Raw genomic sequence first — 20,261 nt, 5'->3', positions numbered from 1 at the left:
CAGTGTATGCTATCCGTAGAGTGTGTTTTTTCACCAAGCCCAAGGGGTGGTTCAGGCCCCCTTTAAAGTGAATATATCTTTCAGATACACATGTCACATGTTGTTGAACAACATGTGACAAAGGATTCCTTTAAATATATGCTGCCATCCCCTGTTCATTAAAGGGCCCCTTACTTGGTCTCATTGCAAATTTTGGTTATTTACCGGAACTTGCAAAATGACATATAAGGAGCGCATTATCGAAAGAAGTTTTCCAATTGGTTCCTTATTGGAGGAGATAGAAGAAATTAACTGTCTTGTTCCAATGCCGCCAGGAGACAAGCGTCACTGCTAATGGTTAGAATTACTGTATACGCTACCAATATACAGTAGCTCTACCAATGCCCAATGGGGAGACTCACTCCTCTGCCTCGAGTAGTGTCCGCAAGCAACATTCCTTCCCTGCCTTCTCTACCATGGTAATTACGATAGATTCAACACCAAACTAGAAGCTTTTTATAAGGAATCTTTTCTGCCGTCGTTTGCCTCACAGACCGTGAATGTGAATTGGGTTCTTTTTAAGCAAAATATACTAGAATTAGTTGACAAGCATGAGCCGATAATCTCTCTATCCAACGATAAAACTAACCCTTGGTTTACTAAACAACGTAGAACATTACGAAATAAAAAGAAACGTTTCTACAATACTGCAAAATGTAATAATGCTTCCTTCTACTGGGATACGTACAAGGATTGCTTACAAGTTTACTGTAAAGCATTAGGCACAGCCAAGAAGAAATATTATTCACAGGACTCGCCCTTACTTATTAAAAATAATCTTAAAAAATTCTGGCAAATAATTATGGCAAACAATCTCCACTTTCTGATGAAGATTCTGCAGTGGCTTTCAATGCATATTTCGCGTCTGTTTTTACACAAGGAGATTGTTCCAATGTGCCATTTGTTCCTGAACAACCCTTCCCTTTCATGGTTCCAATCACCATCACTGCCGAAGGTATTGCAAACCTAATCACGAATCTTAAAGTTTCTACTTCATCTGGCATTGATCACATCAACTCTAATATACTGAAGAATATTACTGATATTTCCAGTCGCTTTCTGTTTCCTCTTTAACCAGTCTGTATCATCAGGTGAGCTGCCTAAGGACTGGAATATCGGTAAGGTACCTCTATTTAAATCTGGTGACAAGCACTCGCCCTGTAATTATCGGCCCATTTCACTAATATGCATGTGCTGCAAATTACTTGAACATATTATAACTTCTTATATCTACAGTCACTTTGAATCAAATAGTTTTTTGTTTCTAATGAGCATGGCTTCAGAAAAGGATACTCATGTGACACTCAGTTACTTGAATTCACCACTGACCTTCACTTTAACATGAACTCTAACGATCAAACCGATTGCCTCTTTCTTGATTTCGCGAAGGCATTCCATACTGTACCTTATTGCCATTTAATTTCCAAATTGTCTGTCCTTTGTATTGATTCATTAACACTTTCTTGGCTACGTAACTTCTTGTGTTCGGGTCAGCAATTTACAGTGGTCAACAACACTGCGTCTAACTTTTATGACGTCACGTTCGGTGTCCCCCAAGGTAGTGTGCTAGGTCCATTACTCTTTTTAATATACATCAACAACTTGCCCGCTAACCTTTCATCCTCAGTTAGGTTGTTTGCTGATGACTACGTCATCTACTGCAATATTAAATGTTTCAATGATCATCTTACTCTCCAAATCGACCTTGAACTAACCTATAGATGGTGCATAACTTGGCAGATGTCCCTTAACGCCTCCAAATGCAAGTTGATCTCATTTAGTCGAAAGCGCACCAACTCAGTGTCCCACTATTCGATTAATAATACCATAGTTTCGACTGCTCCATCGTACAAATATCTCGGCATTTATCTTTCATCGGACTTACCCTGGACAACACATGTAGCAACTGTCTCATCCAAAGCTTCTCAATCTCTAGGCTACCTGCGTAGAAACTTGCATAACGCACCTTCTAATGTACGAAAACTAGCATATCTTACTTATGTTCACACACAGCTAGAATACGCTTCATCCACATGGTCATCATATCAAGATTATCTAATCCGTATGTTGGAAGCCGTTCAGAATAGGGCAGCCAGATTCATCTCTGGCAACTATGACAATCATTTGAGCATTACCCGAATAAAACAAGACCTTGCATTTCAGTCTTTTGAAGATCGCTGCATCATTGCTCTTTTATGTCTGTTTTACAGGCACATCTATAGTAATAACATTTACTGTTTGCCGCTTCATGCTCCTGTGCGCACATCTCATCACATTCACAACGCACTTAGTTTCATGTGCATTCATGGTCAAATGCAGGCATTTAACTCATCACCACTACCAAGAGCTATCGCCCATTGGAACAGCCTCCATGATCACATTGCATCCATCTCCAATCGTGAAACATTCCATGATAACCTAAATTCGTTGCGTATTAATATTGTATAATGATGTGCTATTTTTGTCATGTAATCACTGTTCACCCCCTTACTTAATGCCCTTCAATGGGCCTGTAAGGTAATGTGAATGAATAAATAAATACCAGAGCTGAGGGACAGCATCATGATCACACGTCAAGCCCTGCCTCCTCCTCTTTTTTTTTTTTAAGAGCGCCACTCTTAGGCGCTTGTTTCTGTGGTGATTGAGCGTTGGCGTCGTCCCTCATAACCAAGTGAATGAACACAGTGATAGATGAAAGTGAACGCGGAGCACAGTGGGAAATGAAAGACTGCGATAGTGAAGAGAGCGCAAGGAGGAAAGTAGAAGAGGAGGGTATAGCGAAAGTGAGAAGAAAAGCGTAGTGCCGCGCAAGACAGGCTCTGTGGCAACGATGACTATGAGATAGTGCCCAAGTAGCGCGCTTCATCTGTATGGAAATAAAGCACTGCATGAGCAGAGGTCTGTCTGCGGCGGCTGCTGTGAATCGCGCCCACGCGTCACCCTCGTGTCACACACCACTCCATTTGCAACATGCCGCACAAGACAGATTGTCCGCGCCTGCCAATATATCGCAAAATGAAAACACATATACAGCTGCCCTCAACTTTCCCATTAGGGAGTACCGTAATCATTGGTGAATTTCATTTTCTTGTTTTTTTGCTACGCAGTGTATTCACAGAGTTGCACCTTCCACATTGGATGATTAACCCAAGTCATGTGCAATAGTGAGTGATGTAGCTAGCACTGTGTTTTATGTTGCCGCATTTGTGCATGTGACCTTCGCTCTCTAGCCAAGAGTGTCACTTCCTTAACAAGGAGGACGTGCAGCATTTGGTTTGAAATTTCAGCTGTTTTAGCAAGCACGTAGCGCTGTTATATTGTTACGTAGGAAGACGCCGAAAAAAAGCTATATACAAGTATATTTACAAGGCAATACGTCGCACTTGGCTAAGAGGCAACAGCCCGCGCTAGCCTTTAATTGCTGTCGTCGTCTTCACCCTGCTCGCCTCTTTGTCATCCAAATACTGTTCCGTAGCACTACCCCCGGCGGCAAAAGCGCCATCCCGGAGCGACTAAACGCTGGACTAGGAAGCGGTGTAGTAGGCCTTGAGCCTACTGACGTGCACAACATCACTGGATACCAGAGTAGAGGACAAGGTTGAATGCACAGGAGCAATTTCGTACGTCACAGGCGTCACCTGGCGCAGCACGCAGTAGGGCCCTGTATATCGCGAAAGGAGCTTCTCTGAAAGTCCGATGTGACGAGAGGGCGACCACAGGAGCACGAGCGCACCAGGCGAAAACTGTACGTCACAGTGGCGGGCGTTTTACTGACTCTGCTGAGTGGTTTGCAAGGCCGTCAGTCGAGTACGGGCAAGCTGGCGTGCATGGTCCGCGAGGGCAATGGCGTCGCGCGCATACTCGCTTGTTGAGATCGCAGCAGGAGGAAGTGCCGTGTCTACGGGCAAGGTCAATTCGCGACCGTACAATAGATAAAATGGAGAAAATCCGGCAGTGTCGTGCAGGGAAGAATTGTATGCAAATGTGACGTAAGGAAGGGCAATGTCCCAGTCGTGGTGGTCCTTGGAAACGTACTTGGACAGCATATCGGTAAGAGTACAGTTTAACCGCTCAGTTTAGGCCATTGGTTTGAGGATGGTATGAGGTAGTCAGCTTGTGTTGAATGGAGCAGGAACGCACAATGTCGGCGATAACTTTCGAGAGGAAGTTACGACCACGGTCAGTAAGCAGCTGTTGCGGGGCGCCATGAAGTAAGATAATGTCACGCAAGAGAAAGTCAGCGACGTCAGTGGCGCAACTGGTAGGGAGAGCCCGCGTGATAGCGTATCGGGTGGCGTAATCAGTTGCGACGGCTACCCATTTGTTCCCAGAGGATGACGTGGGAAAGGGACCGAGGAGGTCTAATCCAACACGAAAGAATGGCTCCACAGGGACGGTGATCGGCTGGAGATGACCGGCAGGTAGCACCTGAGGTGTCTTCCGACGCTGGCAGGGATCACAGGTAGCAACATAGCGTCGGACGGAGCGAGCGAGACCAGGCCAATAGAAGCATCGGCAGAAGCGGTCATACGTGCGGGTTACCCCAAGATGTCCTGCAGTGGGTGCGTCATGCATCTCAAAGAGCACGGTCTGTCGTAGCTGTTTTGGCACGACAAGAAGATCAGAGCCGTCAGGGAGGAAGTTCCTTCGGTACAGAATGCCGCTCTGGAGGACATATCGGCAAACGGATGCATCGGTAGGTGTAGAGTCCAGATGCTCAATGATTGCTCGCAGCGATAGGTCTCGGTACTGCTCATCGGCGATGTGAGCGAAGGCAGACACAGAGAAAATGCCGCTGGCGATACTACTGTCGGCAGCGTCAGGCTCGTCTACCGGGTAGCGAGACAGCAGCCAGCATCCTTGTGTAGTCAGTCGGCCAGATTTGTAGGTGACAGAATACGAATATTCTTGGAGGCGTAAGGCCCAGCGACCAAGTCTTCCTGTAGGATCGTTCAGTGAGCATAACCAGCAAAGCATGTGATGGTCTGTGACAACAGAAAAGGGTCGGCCATATAAGTATGGGCGGAACTTCGCAACTGCCCAAACTAGGGCCAGACACTCACGCTCAGTGATGGAATAGTTGCACTCCATGGATGAGAGGAGCCTGCTGGCATAAGCGATAACACGATCGTGGCCGTGCTGGCGTTGTGCCAGTACTGCGCCAATTCCGTGACTGCTGGCATCAGTACGGACTTCGGTAGGCACAGAAGGATCATAATGGGCCAAAACAGGAGGCGTAGTGAGAAGGTCGATCAGATGCGAGAATGCAGAGGCCTCATTATCGCCCCACAGGAAAGGGGCGTCTTTCTTCAAAAGCTCGGTTAGTGGTCGTGCTATGGTCGCGAAATTTTTCCCGAAAGGGCGGAAGTACGAACAAAGGCCGATGAAGCTGCGCACATCCTTGGCACACTTTGGAACAGGGAAGTGCATAACAGCATGGATCTTGCCTGGGTTCAATTGCACTTCGTTCGCGTCAACGAGATGTCCAAGGACGGTAATCTGGCGACGGCCGAACTGGCACTTCGATGCGTTGAGTTGCAGACTGGCTCGCCGAAAAACGTCCAGGACTGCTGAGAGGCGCTCGAGGTGCGTAGCGTACATTGGGGAGAATACTATAATGTCATCCAAATAGCACAGGCACGTGGACCATTTGAAACCGTGAAGAAGGGAGTCCATCATGCATTCAAAAGTGGCAGGAGCGTTACATAGACCAAACGGCATCACTTTGAATTGATAAAGACCCTCGGGTGTTACAAAGGCAGTCTTCTAGCGGTCGAGATCGTCCACGGCAATCTGCCAGTAGCCGGAGCGAAGGTCAATAGAGGAGAAATAGCGACCACCGTGGAGGCAGTCAAGGGCGTCATCAATCCGAGGTAGGGGATACACGTCCTTTTTGGTAACCCTGTTAAGGTGCCGATAATCGACGAAAAAGTGCCATGATCCATCCTTCTTTTTTACCAGTACAACAGGTGACGCCCATGGACTACATGACGGCTCAATAATGTTCTTGGCAAGCATTTTGCGAACTTCGGCGTGAATAACTTGACGCTCAGCCGGTGATGAATAGGAGGGGCATTGCTGGTGTCAATGCGATGTTTAACAGCTGTAGATTGGGCCAAAGGACGATCGTTAAAGTAAAAAATATCGTGGTAGGAAAACAGAACGCGGTAGAGCTCACGAGCATGCTCGGACGGCATGTCGGGCGCAATCATTTTCTGTAAGTCGGCGATGGTACAAGTTGCCGACTGCGATGGTAGAGGAGGATCGGCTGAATTGTCGTCCACTGCAATAGATGCTACTGAGTGATCTTCGAATGAGCAAAGCTGGGCCAGAGACATCCCGCGTCTCAGCACTTGTGTCGTCAAGCCAAAATTGACCACTGGCAGGCAGACGCAATTTGCCGTAATAGATAAAACTGTATGAGGTACCATGATCCCGTGTGTAAGGAAGACGTCTTGCATAGGAGCCGCAATGTAGTGACTGTCAGGGACTGGTGGGGATGACACGAAGTCAACGTAAGTCAGTGCCGAAGGTGGCAAGCGAACGAAGTCGCCGAAACTGAGGCGACTGGGGTGTGGTTCAGCGGGATCCAGAACAGGCAGGTCAAGGCGGAGAGTACTGGCAGAACAATCGATGAGAGCAGAATGTGCGGAGTGGAAGTCTAAGCCGAGGATGATGTCGTGGGGACGGTGGGCGATGACTGTGAATAGCACGATAGTGGAGTGATCGGCGAAGGGGACGCGGGCGGCACACATACCAATTACAGGGGCTGTTCCGCCATCGCCGACACGGACAACAGGCATCGTGGCGGGCGTGATTATTTTTCTCAGCCGGTTACGAAGGTCAGCGCTCATTACTGACAAATGCGCCCCAGTGTCTATGACAGCAGATACAGAAACACCGTCGACTTGCACGTCAAGAAGGTTCAGATGAGTGGGCAACATCAGTAGAGGATTCGGCGGCGTAGGGAGCAATGCAGCGTCACCTCGAGGCACTGCATCATCTAGTTTTCCGGCTGGGAGCGGCGTCCGAAGGGAGTCGGTGAATAGGAGCGATGGGGCTGGGGGGAGCGAGATTGTCGTCGTTGGGGCGAAGGCGAACGAGAATAGGGGCGGTTCGGCGCAGGAGAATCTGTGGCGGTATTATCGGAGCAGGCAGCACAGGGATGAGAAGGGCCACCTGGGGTGCGAGAGTAGGCAGTATAAGTAGACCAGTTCGGGGAACTCCAGCGACTGCGACAGTACCGAAAAATGTGCCCGATTCGATGGCAGTGAAAACAAATGGGCTTGTCGTCTGCAGTGCACCATTCAGACGGGTTGCAGAAACGTGGTGGGTAAGAAGATGTGGGACGGGGCGGAATCGAAGAAGCAGGGTGGGTCTCAGGGCGATGGGCCGAGCAGATGGTGTGAAGACCCATGTTTGCGAACTCCTGGCGGACAACTGCCTGGATCAGGGAAACTGTGACTGCAGGTGCATTGGAGGCGCTGGAGTCAAAGGCAGCCGGATAGGCGGCCTCGATCTCACGCCAGTGTTCGCTAGTGTTGTTGGGACGAGGAGCGTCGGTACAGGAAGATGTCACTGGGGTGTTGGGCAGACGGGCAAAGTGCTGGTCAATACGTCGGCTTATAGCGAGTGAGATGTATGCGCTAAGCCTGCCTGTTTAAAATGGCCAAACCTGGTGAGGGGCCCTTTAATAGCTTGGGTCATTAGTAAACTTGAAATGCTTGAAATGCTTGGTGCACGCTTAAAAAGCTTGCGGCCATTTATTTATTTATTTATTTATTTACAAAGTTTCTGTTGGCCTTAGAATAAGGCCGTAAGCAGGAGTGGGCAGTGAGACACTGTCTCTGTGATTGAACAAAATATATTATTTATAACACACTGTAATTTTATAAAAAGAAAACACTGAACACACAATTGCGAACATACTTAGTGTATTTCAATATATGAATAAAACTGCACAATGCACAACATATATTGAAAGACGTGCTCATGTCAAGAAAAAGAAAGAAAAGAGTAAGAACAAATACGGCGACAAAAGATATTGTTACAAATTTTCAGCTACGCTAAAAATGAAGACACTGTTCCTGCATCCACAACGTTGCTCGGGAGACCATTGCACTCGCATACAGTTTGCGGGAAAAAAGAATCCTTGTAGGTGTTAGTCCTACAAGAAAATTCTTTTTTTTAATGATATGCCCGCATGGGTAGTCACATAACTTTTTCTATGTATGCACTCAAGTCAGTGCCAAGCTTATCATGATAGAGCAAGTGCGTGTATTTTAATGCAATGCCTCATGACCAAGCTTACCAGAAAGCTGCAATAATGCCAATGTTATACTAATTAATCTATAAGAAGAGAGACGTTAAAGAATTCATGAATTATAGGCTCATTAGCTTGCTTTCAGTATTGTATCAAATATTCACCAAGATAACTTCCAATGAAATCAGGGCAATACTTGACTCCAATCAACAAAGAGAACAGGCTGGCTTCAGGAGGGGATATTCTATAATAGATCACATCCATGTCATCAATCAGGTAATTGAGAAATATGCAGAGTACAATAAACTTCTCTACACAGTTTTCATAGATTATGAAAATACATTTTATTCAGTAGAGGTAACAGTAGTTGCAAAGGCATTGCGTTATAAGGAGTACAGGAGGCATACATAACTATCTGGGGAAATATCTATAAAGATTCCACAGCTACCTTGGTTCTCCACAAGCAAAGTAGAAAGTTGCCTATCATGAAAGGGGTCAGGCAAGGAGACACAAGCTCTCCAATGCTACTCGTGGCATGCTTAGAAAGTTTGAAAGTTTAAGTTTATTTAACATAAATAACGTATACAATTGCAAAGTACACACTTTTGGGACCCAACAAATTTGTTGAAGGGTCCCTACCGATTGTTATCAGGAAAAAAATCCCTCCTATGGCAGCTGCTTTTTTATACTGTAAGATCACGTAAAACTGAAATAGCTGAAATAAGTAAAACAAGAAAATACAGTAGTAGGGAAAATTTCACAAATGAGATATATTTTTCTAACAATTTTTTTTTTTAGATGATCGAAAACGTCGACACAGGAAAAGAAAAGTGAGGACGTGTGCAAGCATGTGCAGTGTTATGCAGTGTCAATAAGTGAGTGCTTTAAATGTTTAAGAAATGTATGCGATGTTCTTAGAGTGGTTAGGTTACTATCAAGCCTATTCCAAACTGAGGTGCCTGTAAACTGTAGTGCAGAGCGACCGCAATTAGTATTTACCTTAGGCAATAAAAAATGACAACGAGATGCGTTCCCAACATTGTGAAGTGAGGGGTGGAGCGAGGCTCTTGTCAAGGCTAGTTTTTCATTATTTGATGCAGGCACGTACCCAGGATTTTTTTTCGGGGGGGGCCCACCACCTCCTCCATCATCATCATCATCATCGTCATCAACATCATCATCATCAGCCTGTTTTATGTGCACTGCAGGACGAAGGCCACTCCCTGCGATCTCCAATAACACCTGTGCTGCGCCAACCGATTCCAACTAGCGCCCGCTAATTTCCTAATTTCATCGCTCCACCTAGTGCTTTGTCGTCCTCGACTGCGTTTTCCTTCTCTTGGTACCCATCCTGTAACCCTAATGGTCCAACGGTTATCTAACCGGCGCATTACATGACCTGCCCAGCTACATTTTTCCCTCTTGATGTCAATTAGAATATCGTCTATACCCGTTCGCTCTCTGATCCAAACCGCTATCTTTCTCTCTCTTAACGTTGTGCCTAATAATCTTCGTTCGATCGCTCTTTGCGCTGTCCTTAACTTGCTCTCAAGTCTCTGCCTCATATGTCAGCACTGGCAAAATGCACTGATTGCACACCTTACTTTTGAATAATAATGGTAAACTTCCAGTCAGGAGCTGGCAATGTCTGCCGTATGCGATCCAACCTATCTTTATTCTTCTGTGAATTTCCTTCTCATGATCGGGGTTCCCTGTGATTAATTAACCTAGGTAAACGTACTCCTTCACAGTCTCTAGTGGCCGACTGGCGATCCTGATCTCTTGTTCCTTTGCCCGGCTATTTATCATTATCTTCATCTTTTGCATATTAATATTCAACCCCACTCTTACACTCTCTCTGTTAAGGTCTCCAATCATTTGTTGTAACTCGTCTGCTTTGTTGTTGAATAGAACAATGTCATCGGCAAACCGAAGGTTGCTGAGATATTTGCCGTCGATCTTTACTCCTAAGCCTTCCCAGTTTAATAGCTTGACTTCTTCTAAGCACGCAGTGAATAGCTTCGGAGAAATTGTGTCTCCCTGTCTGACCCCTTTCTCTATAGGTATCTCCCTGCTTTTCTTGTGTAGAATTAAGGTAGCTGTAGAACCTCTGTAGATATCCTTACGCGAAGGACGAGTCAGTAAGACGAGAAACTATTTACAGATTATATTTACAACAACAGCGCTGACCGGTTAGATTTACAGCGCGAGCCCAGTTCGTTCTTCCTCCTCTTTTCTGGAGTGATGGCGCCCACGCGCATCGGTCAAACAAACGAGTACCAGACGCATGTAGCAATAGTTTCCAAGCTTTTTACGTAAGCGTTCTGTACTCCTTGATTACGTAGTGCCTCTATGACTGCTGGTATCTCTACTGAATCAAATGCATTTTCGTAATCTATATAAGCCACATAGAGGGGCTTATTGTAATTTGCAGATTTCGCGATAACCTGATTGATGACATGGATGTGATCCATTGTAAAGTATCTCTTCCAGAAGCCAGCCTGTTCCCTTGGTTGACAAAATCCAGTGTTGCCCTTATTATATAGGATATTATTTTGGTAAATATTTTATATAATACTGGGAGCAAGCTAATGGTCCTATAATTTTTCAATTCTTTAACGTCTCCTTTTTTGTGGATTAGTATAATGTCTGCATTCTTCCAGTTTTCTGGGACCCTTGCAGTCGATAGACACTTCGTATAAAGAGCCGCCAGTTTTCCAAGCATTATGTCTCCTCCATCTTTGATTAAATCGACTGTTATTCCACCTTCTCCTCCTGCTCTTCATCGTTTCATGTCTTGCAGGGCCCTTCTGACCTCATGGCTAGTTATAGGAGAGTTTCTGTATCCTGTTCATTACTGTTTCTAAGTGAGGTATCGTGACTCTTCTGGGTGCTGTATACAGGTCAGCTTAGAATTTTTCCGCTGCTTTTACTATATCTTCGAGATTTCTGATGATAATATCCTTGTTATCTTTTAGTACATACATCATGGTTTGTCCTATGCCGGGTTTCTTTTTCACTGATTTCAGGCTGCGTTCATTTTTTACGGCTTCTTCAGTCTTTCTCATGTTATAGTTTCGAATATCAGTTATTTTCGCCTTGTTGATCAGTTTTGACAGTTCCGCGAATTGCGTAACGCTGTGCGGCCGCCAGTCCCATACAACCGCGTAGAGCGCAGGACTCTGCGATTCTAGACGTACTGCGCTCACCACGAAAGGTTAGAAAAACACTCGCATAAGCACAGCACAGAAGTGGCTACGTGCGGCGGTTCGACCGATAACTGTAGAAGCGTCATTCAAAACAAGTCATTGTTCTCCACTTCCGGCGGCGTTTTCTCTACTTCCTCCTTAAATAAAAAGATGTTGATCCATAAATATTCTCATAAACAACGGTTAACTTTTTTATTATTCGCTTTTGCTTGCAGTTTGGTTGTTGCCTTGGCTCTCTCCCTTAGTAGATCGCTTAATTTCTCAACTCCTTGCGATTTTTGTTTCCAGTTGCGAATTTTGCACGAAAAGTGCTATACAATTAGGGAAAAACAGACGAGGTAACGGACGACAGTCATCTTGCTTATGGGTTTAAGGGTTATTGCAGGGTTTCATGATGGACGCTCTTTCACATTATTTTATTTCCCACCTTATCTAACCTATATCACGTGTATATGGTTCCGGGCATCTGCCAGCGTCGCGGCGAGCCGTAACTCAAGGAAATAATGAAGCAAAGGTAAAAGTTAAACGCAATTGGCGTTTTCTCCGGCCGCAACTCGTTCCATGAGAGTACAGACCAGCTGAGTAACAGCCGCATCCCTCTCCTAGTCCCAGGATCAGCCGAAACAAAGAAGATTGAACTAACAAAAGCAACAGCTATGCGCGTGACGGTTGAATAGATGGTGACAACTGAACGCATCTCGAGTTAATCCCGCGGGTGCGGAATCTATGAGAAAACTGTCCTTCACATTACAAGAGATGCCGATAACTATCGCCATCTAAAAGGAGTGAAAAAGGCAGCATAATGCTGACCGATGAACAGCTGCCAAGTCTCAACATTGATCTGGCGGCGCTTTAGGAATGTGTGAGGAGTGATGGCGTGGGTGGGGAGGGAGAGGGGGGGGGGTATGCCACTTGATGTCGGGGGGGCCCGGGCCCCCCCGGGCCCCCCCCTGGGTACGTGCCTGATTTGATGCATGATGGAGGCGATGTCGTATGTTGTAAAATCGTAAATGTTGAGGATGTTCAGGGCTTTAAATAAATCTTCCCTCTTAATATGCGTACTGTGGGGTGCTATAATGCAAAGAGCTCTTTTTTGAAGTGTAAACACCGGTGACACATGAGTTTTGTATGTGCAACCCAAGATCGCTAAGCAGTAATTAATGTGAGAGTGAACAAATGCGTAGTAAAGATTGATAAGTATGTGGGGAGGGAAATAGTTTCGACATTTTGACAGCACATGCAAGCCGTACGAACTACAAACACACATGAAGACAATTTTAAATGGTTATCGATAATAACACCAAGAAATTTTATCTCACTGGATTGTTTTATAGGATTGTTATTGTAAATGACATCTGAATAAATAGTCGCTTTCCTTTTTTCAGAGTGAAATAAGATAAAAACTGTCTTCGTTGGGTTAAGGTTAAGGTTAAGGTTAACTTAGAAATACAGACATTGACTGCATAAAAAAATTGGATGCAAAAACAGCTTTGCTTCCATAAAGAAGCTTTGATCACAATCACCAATTCATTACCAATTAAAAAAGTCAATGACTACAAATACTCAAGTGCAACAGTGATTGCTGGTCTCTCTTGGAATAGGTACATTATTAACATTTGCATTGTTCCACTTTTTTTGGAAGCTTTAGCACAAGCTTAAAAGTATCCCAAGTAATGTTAAACTACTCAGCTGTTCTTAATAAACTAAAACTGGAATATGCATGTACAGCCAGGGACCCCTTTAAAGTATAGAATGCAAAGCAACCCAGTTCATTAATATCAAATTCTGACAGTCAGCCATTATCTTGAAATAATGGCAGCTAATTGCATTCCCCTATTCCAAGAAGAAGACTTGAGTTTATTGCCCTGCTTCTTCACAAGAGGCTCGCAAACAATCCAATGCAATATCTTTAACCTTTACTAACAAGGCATACCCGACAGCACCGGCTAGGTTCATCAACCCCTTATTTTACTACAACTCAACAGTTTTCTTTCCTATACATTAAAACCACAATATAATGAACAGGGATATAGCAAAGTAAATCAGAGACTCGACTGCATCAGGTCAGAGTGATTAGATCTAGACACCTACATAGCCACTAATATTTTACAAAGTTGATTGTTTCTCCATCCTATGGCTGTTTTGTAATTTGGAATGCCTACCTGCATGGACACAAGGGTAAGCAGTATGTATTAAACAAACAAATATTAATAATCATCCAACCTATTAGTCTTAACACTCAAACTCAGATTACCAGAAAATGCTTCCAAGAGGCAAAGGTAAGTCTAAGGTAACAGCATTACCAAACCTTGCTAAGGTAAAAAAAAAAATTTGCAATTTAATGAATAGCAATACTTTTAAATGATAGCTTACATGACAGCAATGCTGCAAGGGACTGAAGCTTGTGGTGACAGCGCAATTGACGTCGTGACTCCTGGAAGGAAAAAGGATTAGGAAGAAAGACTGACTGGTCAATCAGAAAAATAAATGAAAATAAAGCTTGTAAGATGAAGCAACCTTGCAGAAATTCCTCTTACCACTATCGCTTTTCCAGAACACCGAAGCCTCTAAACCTAAAGAAAAAAACAATAGAGGAATAGTAAATGACAACAAAATCAGCAGACTTCAGTAGGCATACATGAGCATCAGCAGAATGATTTCCAAAGTCAACCTTAAAGGGCCCCTCACCAGGTCGGGCCATTTTGAGTGCACAAGCGCAGAGTTTACAATGTGCGCTAACGATTGTGTTTGCAAAGAATTACATCACTACGCGCCGCAGAAAGGTCTGAAATTTCAATCCGAATGCTGTTTTCCCTTTCCCTCACGGCGACTGTGCTCCAAGCCGGATGGTGACGTACTCATGCCCATACGCCTATGTACTCGTGTCCATCATGGTGACACGTGACTTCGAGAATTATTCAAGGCAACATCTGTTATTTGTGTGATCTGTTGCTTGAATTGACGAACTAAAGTTTAGAGAAATAATAAAACACACAAATGGAATGTCTGCATGTTTTTTGTTTTACTTCTCACCGAAGCAAGAGAGACGTACTTCCGCTTCGTCTGCTTGTTCCCACGGTCGTGCAGTCACATGCGCAGGTACCGAAACTTTGCCATTTTCTAATGTGTTCCAGCGCTTGATCATGCTCTGCGATTTGCTTGTTCTGCCTCAGTATTCATGTAGCACTGAATTCTACCGCTAGTCATGTGTCCTCGTGCGCTGCCGAAATGAGACAATCACAACAGCTCGTGGGCAACGCCATCAGCAACAGCGCACAGTGCCGCCAAAAAAAAAGTGAGGAGAAAAAACATGAAGCCGAGGCCTATGAAGTATGCGTCACACGATCCTCGAGGTCCGGTATGGGAGAACGCAGGGAAACAATTTTGCTTGCGGAGGCTAGACAGGGCAAATGGAGAGAGTGTCTCGCTTGGCAGTGGAGCCTGCCTGCTGAAATCATGGGTTCACAGCATTGAAATATTTCTATCTCGGCTATTAATGAGCCGATATGAAAAATTTTTACGGCAGAACACTCCCTAGAGGACACGTAACAACTTCCAGTGTATAACCAAAATTTTCTATGGGCCTGGTGAGGGTCCCTTTAAGCTGAAACTGGAGTGTTCGCAGAAATCATTCCAGTCTGCAGAAGTTTAAATGAAGGCCATTAGAAACTTGGACAAGGCTCTCCCCACTGGTTGTCACCGCACCTGCCCACTCTACCAAGGTTAGCTGCAACTTTGTTAATCACAGGCTTTAGGACTTTACCAGACATGCTTTAAGATAATCACTACAGTCGGTGACAGCCTAAGAATGCAGAAGCCAATCCACTGATGTCCAACTCAAGCAGAACTTATATAAATGTTCCAGCCAACTACGGTTGCTCACATCCATGCGACACTGTGGTCAAGGCAAGCTTGCTTTTGATTCCTTTGTGAATAAGTTTGTCCACAATGCTACAAAAATGCTGACTGCTGCCTAGAGCCTCTGACAAAGATAAGTCCAGCTATCGAAAAGTCGGCCAGCCTGTCTGAGGTATATTTCACCCCTGTTCATTCAACCTTTATCCTACAGTGTGTTTCCATCTGTCAGCCCTCGCCTTGACTTTAGTTTTGTCACGATTTTTGTGTTCACTTATCTGTGATTATGTGGTGCAGTTGTCTACTGCCCTTCAGTTTTGCTCCCAGAAGTTTCCCTTTGACTTACTGGAACAGATTATATCGCCTTGGAAGTGACCACACACCTGATAGTGTTCATCTATGGCTGTTTTGCCAGTGTCAAAAAGTTTTGAAATGTATATGTAATGTGCCTTTCGATATGCTACTGCATATGCCTACAAATTTTTTTAAAAATCCCAGCTGTCACCAAGTCTAGTCTCTTTGTGCTCATTTGGGTGTGACAATGTGAAGATCTGGCCCTAGTTGAAGTAATCAGCAGGTGTGCCGACATTATTGCTTCACCCCCAGCAAAAGGCTTCACCTTAGTGTCAGCATGTAGTGCTCATTTGGCATCTGCATGTTGTAATAACAAAGGAACTGTAGTCCTGTCTTTTGCGAAAGGTATAAATGAGTGGTTTTTATTGTGGACAAAGTGCTTATTTATGGCCGATAAGGCCTGACATCTTTACTGTATATTTGGTGTTAGTGTGTCGAACCACAATGGTTGGAGGGCAAGGAAAATACACAGCAGCCGGTTTTTAAAAACCAGGAAGTTGAAAAGCATCAATCTGTGTACTATGGGCATTTAAAAATAATTTTGGCTTCACTTTGCAACTTTTCATAGAATAGTAACGTAGCAGTGGAAGACTAATTTCAATACATTTCTGCATTTCTTTGAAACTTTGCTTTTGAAAACAGAAGCACAGATGGCCAGCACAGTGTAGTTTTGTGGGCAAAGCTCGTACTGAATTCTTACGTTGTCGCCGAGTATAGTACATTAACTGAGTCTACTCACAATCTGCAAAGTGTCACCACAATACCTCAACTTTCCTGCCTGTGAGCATTCTTTATAAAGCGATTTATGAACATAATGTCTGGTGATGACCAGAGTGGGTTATGAGAGTGCTTGTTTGTGATTCAAGGTTCTTTTGTTAATGCTGGTACCCATGTTGTACTAACTATCTGCCAAGTATTTGCAAATAAAGTTCAAAATCTGTGGACTTTCAAGTCAAGCACAACCAGGCTAGTAAATATTTTATTGATATGGAACACTGCAGTGCTTTGAATACTAAATTGACTCAATTTTAATTGTTGCAGTATGCCTTAGTAACCATACAAGCATCTTTTGACAGGCATATAATTTTGAACACACACAGGTAAGAGCATATATACAGTCTCTTAGACTTGCCCAACTAGCAGCTGCAACAGCCATGCAGTCATAAGTGTAGTTGCAGAAATCGTCACTAGATGTGCATGTGGGTAGGAAATCTCACCGCACATGAACAGATGGTTAGACACAGCATAGCTGCAGAAAATGGTTTATGTTCTCATGCTAATAGGATTTCTTCATGTGGAACATGCACATACTTATAATTTGCTCTCTCTTTGCCACTCCAACACAATTCCTCTACAAAATAAAATATTATAAAGGGACAATTAACATCACACTTATGCAGGCTTTTTCTTAGTAGTTGCAGCTTTCAGCAATACACTCCTATTACAAGTTCCTCGTTAAATATTTCCTACAACTTAAAGAAAACATCCCTACTGAAAACAATTCAAAAGATGTTGACGAAAGAGTGGACCTTCTTTTGCCATTTCAGTGTGTAATTTAATCAAGCAGCCCAAGACAATACCTCACAAAACATCCAGAGTAATATGGTCATCTATAAGATGTACAAGTACCTTGTGCAGTACCCCAACCTTCAGGAGGGGCCAGATTCAGTTGCAGCCCCATCAAACAGTCAAAACGAGGTTCAGAAGACTCCTGGAAAGTGAAATAAACTGCAAATTGTGTTATCATACAAAAAGATTGTAACAATACTAGAACATATTACATAAACTTGATACAACAGAGATGGCCCTGCAAGCTGCCAAAAATTCTACAAACATTCTATGTCATGAAGCTTGTTAGCATCAGGGTGTCGAACTGAAAAAAGTACCGGTTCAGTTCAGGCTCAACTAGGTTCGATTCAATTTTTTATGCGATCCACAATTAATCATGCATCATTTTAGACTTTAATCGATTAATCACTTTCGATGCAGGGTTTTTCATCGATTAATTGTTCAAACGAAATTTTAGCCAGGCGCTTTTAGAAAGGTTGAAACACAGTTCTCTACTTTTGTAGGACCATATTTTAATGTTTAAGAGGTGGAACCAAGTCTGACACACAAGTGTACAAACGTTTGATAAAAGATAATCTTTTACTTGGTAAAGACTAAATATAGTTGACAATAGTGGCTCTTGAAAAGAAAACCAATATATGTTATAAAATGACCCTTAGTGTAGAATTAAATAATATGCATGGCACTAGTGAATATTTGTACAGTACAGTTAAACAAGAAATAAAAAAAATTATGAAAGTGGAAGGTGACGTACAACAGAAATATGCAAGAAATTGCAATAAACAAGGGGAAAAGAAAATTACTGGTTACGGATTTTAAACCACATGCTCTTTTCTACAAAGCAAAGAAATATGTCAATTGGCTGGGATGTTTGGCGAAAACCAGCACCTTCTTTGAATGGCCAAAAACCAACATGCAAGAATTGATGGTCGGACACTACAGATTTGCTGGAGTCAACATGAATGACATCGCTATGTTAAACACATGCTCCAAACCGGCACGCATGCTGTGCCACATCTTAAGTGGACTGGGAGTGGCACGATGATCAGCGAATAGGTTGCTATAGAATGCCTCGAACTGTGAGGGCATTTCAAGCCTCCGGCTTCAGGTGGCATGGTGGCGTGTGCGGTGAGGGGGAAGAGAGGGGAGGCGCGTAGCTCGGCATCACATGGAAAAACAGTCGACAGTCACTCTACCAGAGCCACACAGTCACTGCTCATGCGCCACCATTCCAGTACGATTTGAAAATTTTCGCTCCACTCCAGTCACGCTCTCAAAAATCGAACAGGTCTAATTGATTAAGTTGACTAAATGAAAGATGGACATTGGTGAAGATTAATCGTTTTGCAGGATACATTTAGCTTATTAATCATTCATCGATTTTACCAACCCTAGATTCAATGTGTTACGATTTTGTTCCAGTTCAGTTCTGGTCTGGTGAAATAAAACTTTATAATGATTTGCGAACCTGTTCACAACATTGATACTGGTTCGCTAACCGGTTCAGAGCAGCCCATTTTATCCTGTCCCATGACGATAAGTTACATAGTAATATTGACTTGTCCGCATGGTGCTTACACAAGTTCCATCAAGAGAAGGCAGAAATTCACAATTACACAGATATTGATGAAAACTAAAGAAGATGAAAAGGTTGAGAACACATGCGGCAAGGTCTCATGTCAGCACCATCTTAGCAGTGCGATCGATAAACTGCATCTGACGGATGTCAGACTCTGTCTTCAACATGGTTTTTAGTGCTGAAACCCGAGAGAAGACTGGCATCCTGCACCAATGATAGATTGACTGTGGCGCAGCAGAGGCGTAGTTCGAGTCGCTGCTACAAAACTCATCTGTCCGTCACTGAAGTACTGCAAGCCTAGCATCCTTCTCCATCCGACCTGCAAGTTCTTTTCGACGGCCTGCAGGACAAGGACTCTGTGCTTGCAGCGCTCAACGAGGAGATCGCCGACCTTGTGAACGACAATGACGAGTATGAGACAGAAGCCTCCGTAGCACTGGAGTACCATGACAAGATCTGCAATATAGTTATTGGTGCCAAAACCTAGAGACAGCGCCACCCATAGCGTTGTGAGTGAACCCGCCACCCAAGGCGACTCCACTCAAGCAAGTTCCCAAGTACCGATACAAGTTGTCCTACCGAAACTAGAGGCACACTCGCCTACAAAATATTGCGGGGTGCGCGAGCGCGTGGCAAAACGGCCCTCCTCCCCTGCTAGCAGGGAACCCCTGGTGTCGAGACCGACGCCTGCACGCATGCGCGTCCCTCCGAGACTGCAAGCGTGCATGTTTCCGCACTTCCTCCTTGCGCGCCGGCGATATCCGAATGCAGGCACAAGGTGCCCCTCTTGCGTTTGGTGCTGTGGTGGCTTCGACGGGCAAAACCTCATTTATACAATGGAAATCAAGAGTTCATTTTCGTCTTGCCTGTCTCCTTCTATAGAGCACCTTTTCTGCCATGCTCTTCTGCAGGAGAACACCCTGTTCGTAAAAAGAAAGAAACAACAAAGCTTGGCCATGGAAAGGTGCAGCGCAGAAAAAGAAAACGACTTTTTGCGTTCGCCACTGGGCCCTATATGCGTCAGCGCCCTTGACTCAACAAAAAGCGGCCGCAGCGGTGCGCGCAAGCTCACGCTTCTAAACGCGCTTCACGTAGTTGTGCCCGTCGAAGCCGCCACAACGCCAAACGCAAGATGGGCACCTCGCGGCTGCATTCGGATATCGCCGGCGCGCAAGGAGGAAGCGCGGAAACATGCACACTTGCAGTCTCAGAGGGACCCGCATGCATGCAGGCGTCGGTCTCGACACCAGGGGTTTCCTGCGATCAGGGAAGGAGGGTCGTTTCGCCACGCGCTCACACACCTCGCAATATTTTGTGGGCGAGTGTACCCGTTTTCTCTGGTGAACTTTGCGAGTGGCAGGGCTTCTGGAAACATTTCGAGGCCATGATCCAT

General features: G+C 44.5%; 1 protein-coding gene across 3 annotated transcripts in view; it reads right to left on the bottom strand.

Annotated features, from left to right (window-relative positions):
• The window catches only part of LOC126545444 (uncharacterized), a 244,514-nt gene that overhangs the window by 31,285 nt on the left and 192,968 nt on the right, over window positions 1–20,261 (bottom strand). For 2 of the 3 annotated variants that reach the window (XM_050193324.2, XM_055061243.1), the window contains exons 17-19: window positions 17,350–17,431; window positions 14,049–14,084; window positions 13,885–13,945 (exon numbers count right to left, since the gene is read on the bottom strand). In XM_050193324.2, the coding sequence (XP_050049281.1) occupies window positions 13,885–13,945; window positions 14,049–14,084; window positions 17,350–17,431 (179 nt within the window). Of the gene's footprint in view, window positions 1–7,769; window positions 13,674–13,884; window positions 13,946–14,048; window positions 14,085–17,349; window positions 17,432–20,261 lie in introns of those variants that run through there. The other variant, XM_055061244.2, reaches the window with a different exon arrangement.

The sequence above is a fragment of the Dermacentor andersoni genome, chromosome 1, assembly GCF_023375885.2.
Source record: "Dermacentor andersoni chromosome 1, qqDerAnde1_hic_scaffold, whole genome shotgun sequence".
NCBI classification, from domain to species: domain Eukaryota; kingdom Metazoa; phylum Arthropoda; class Arachnida; order Ixodida; family Ixodidae; genus Dermacentor; species Dermacentor andersoni.
This window is presented reverse-complemented; position numbering and strand designations above follow the sequence as displayed.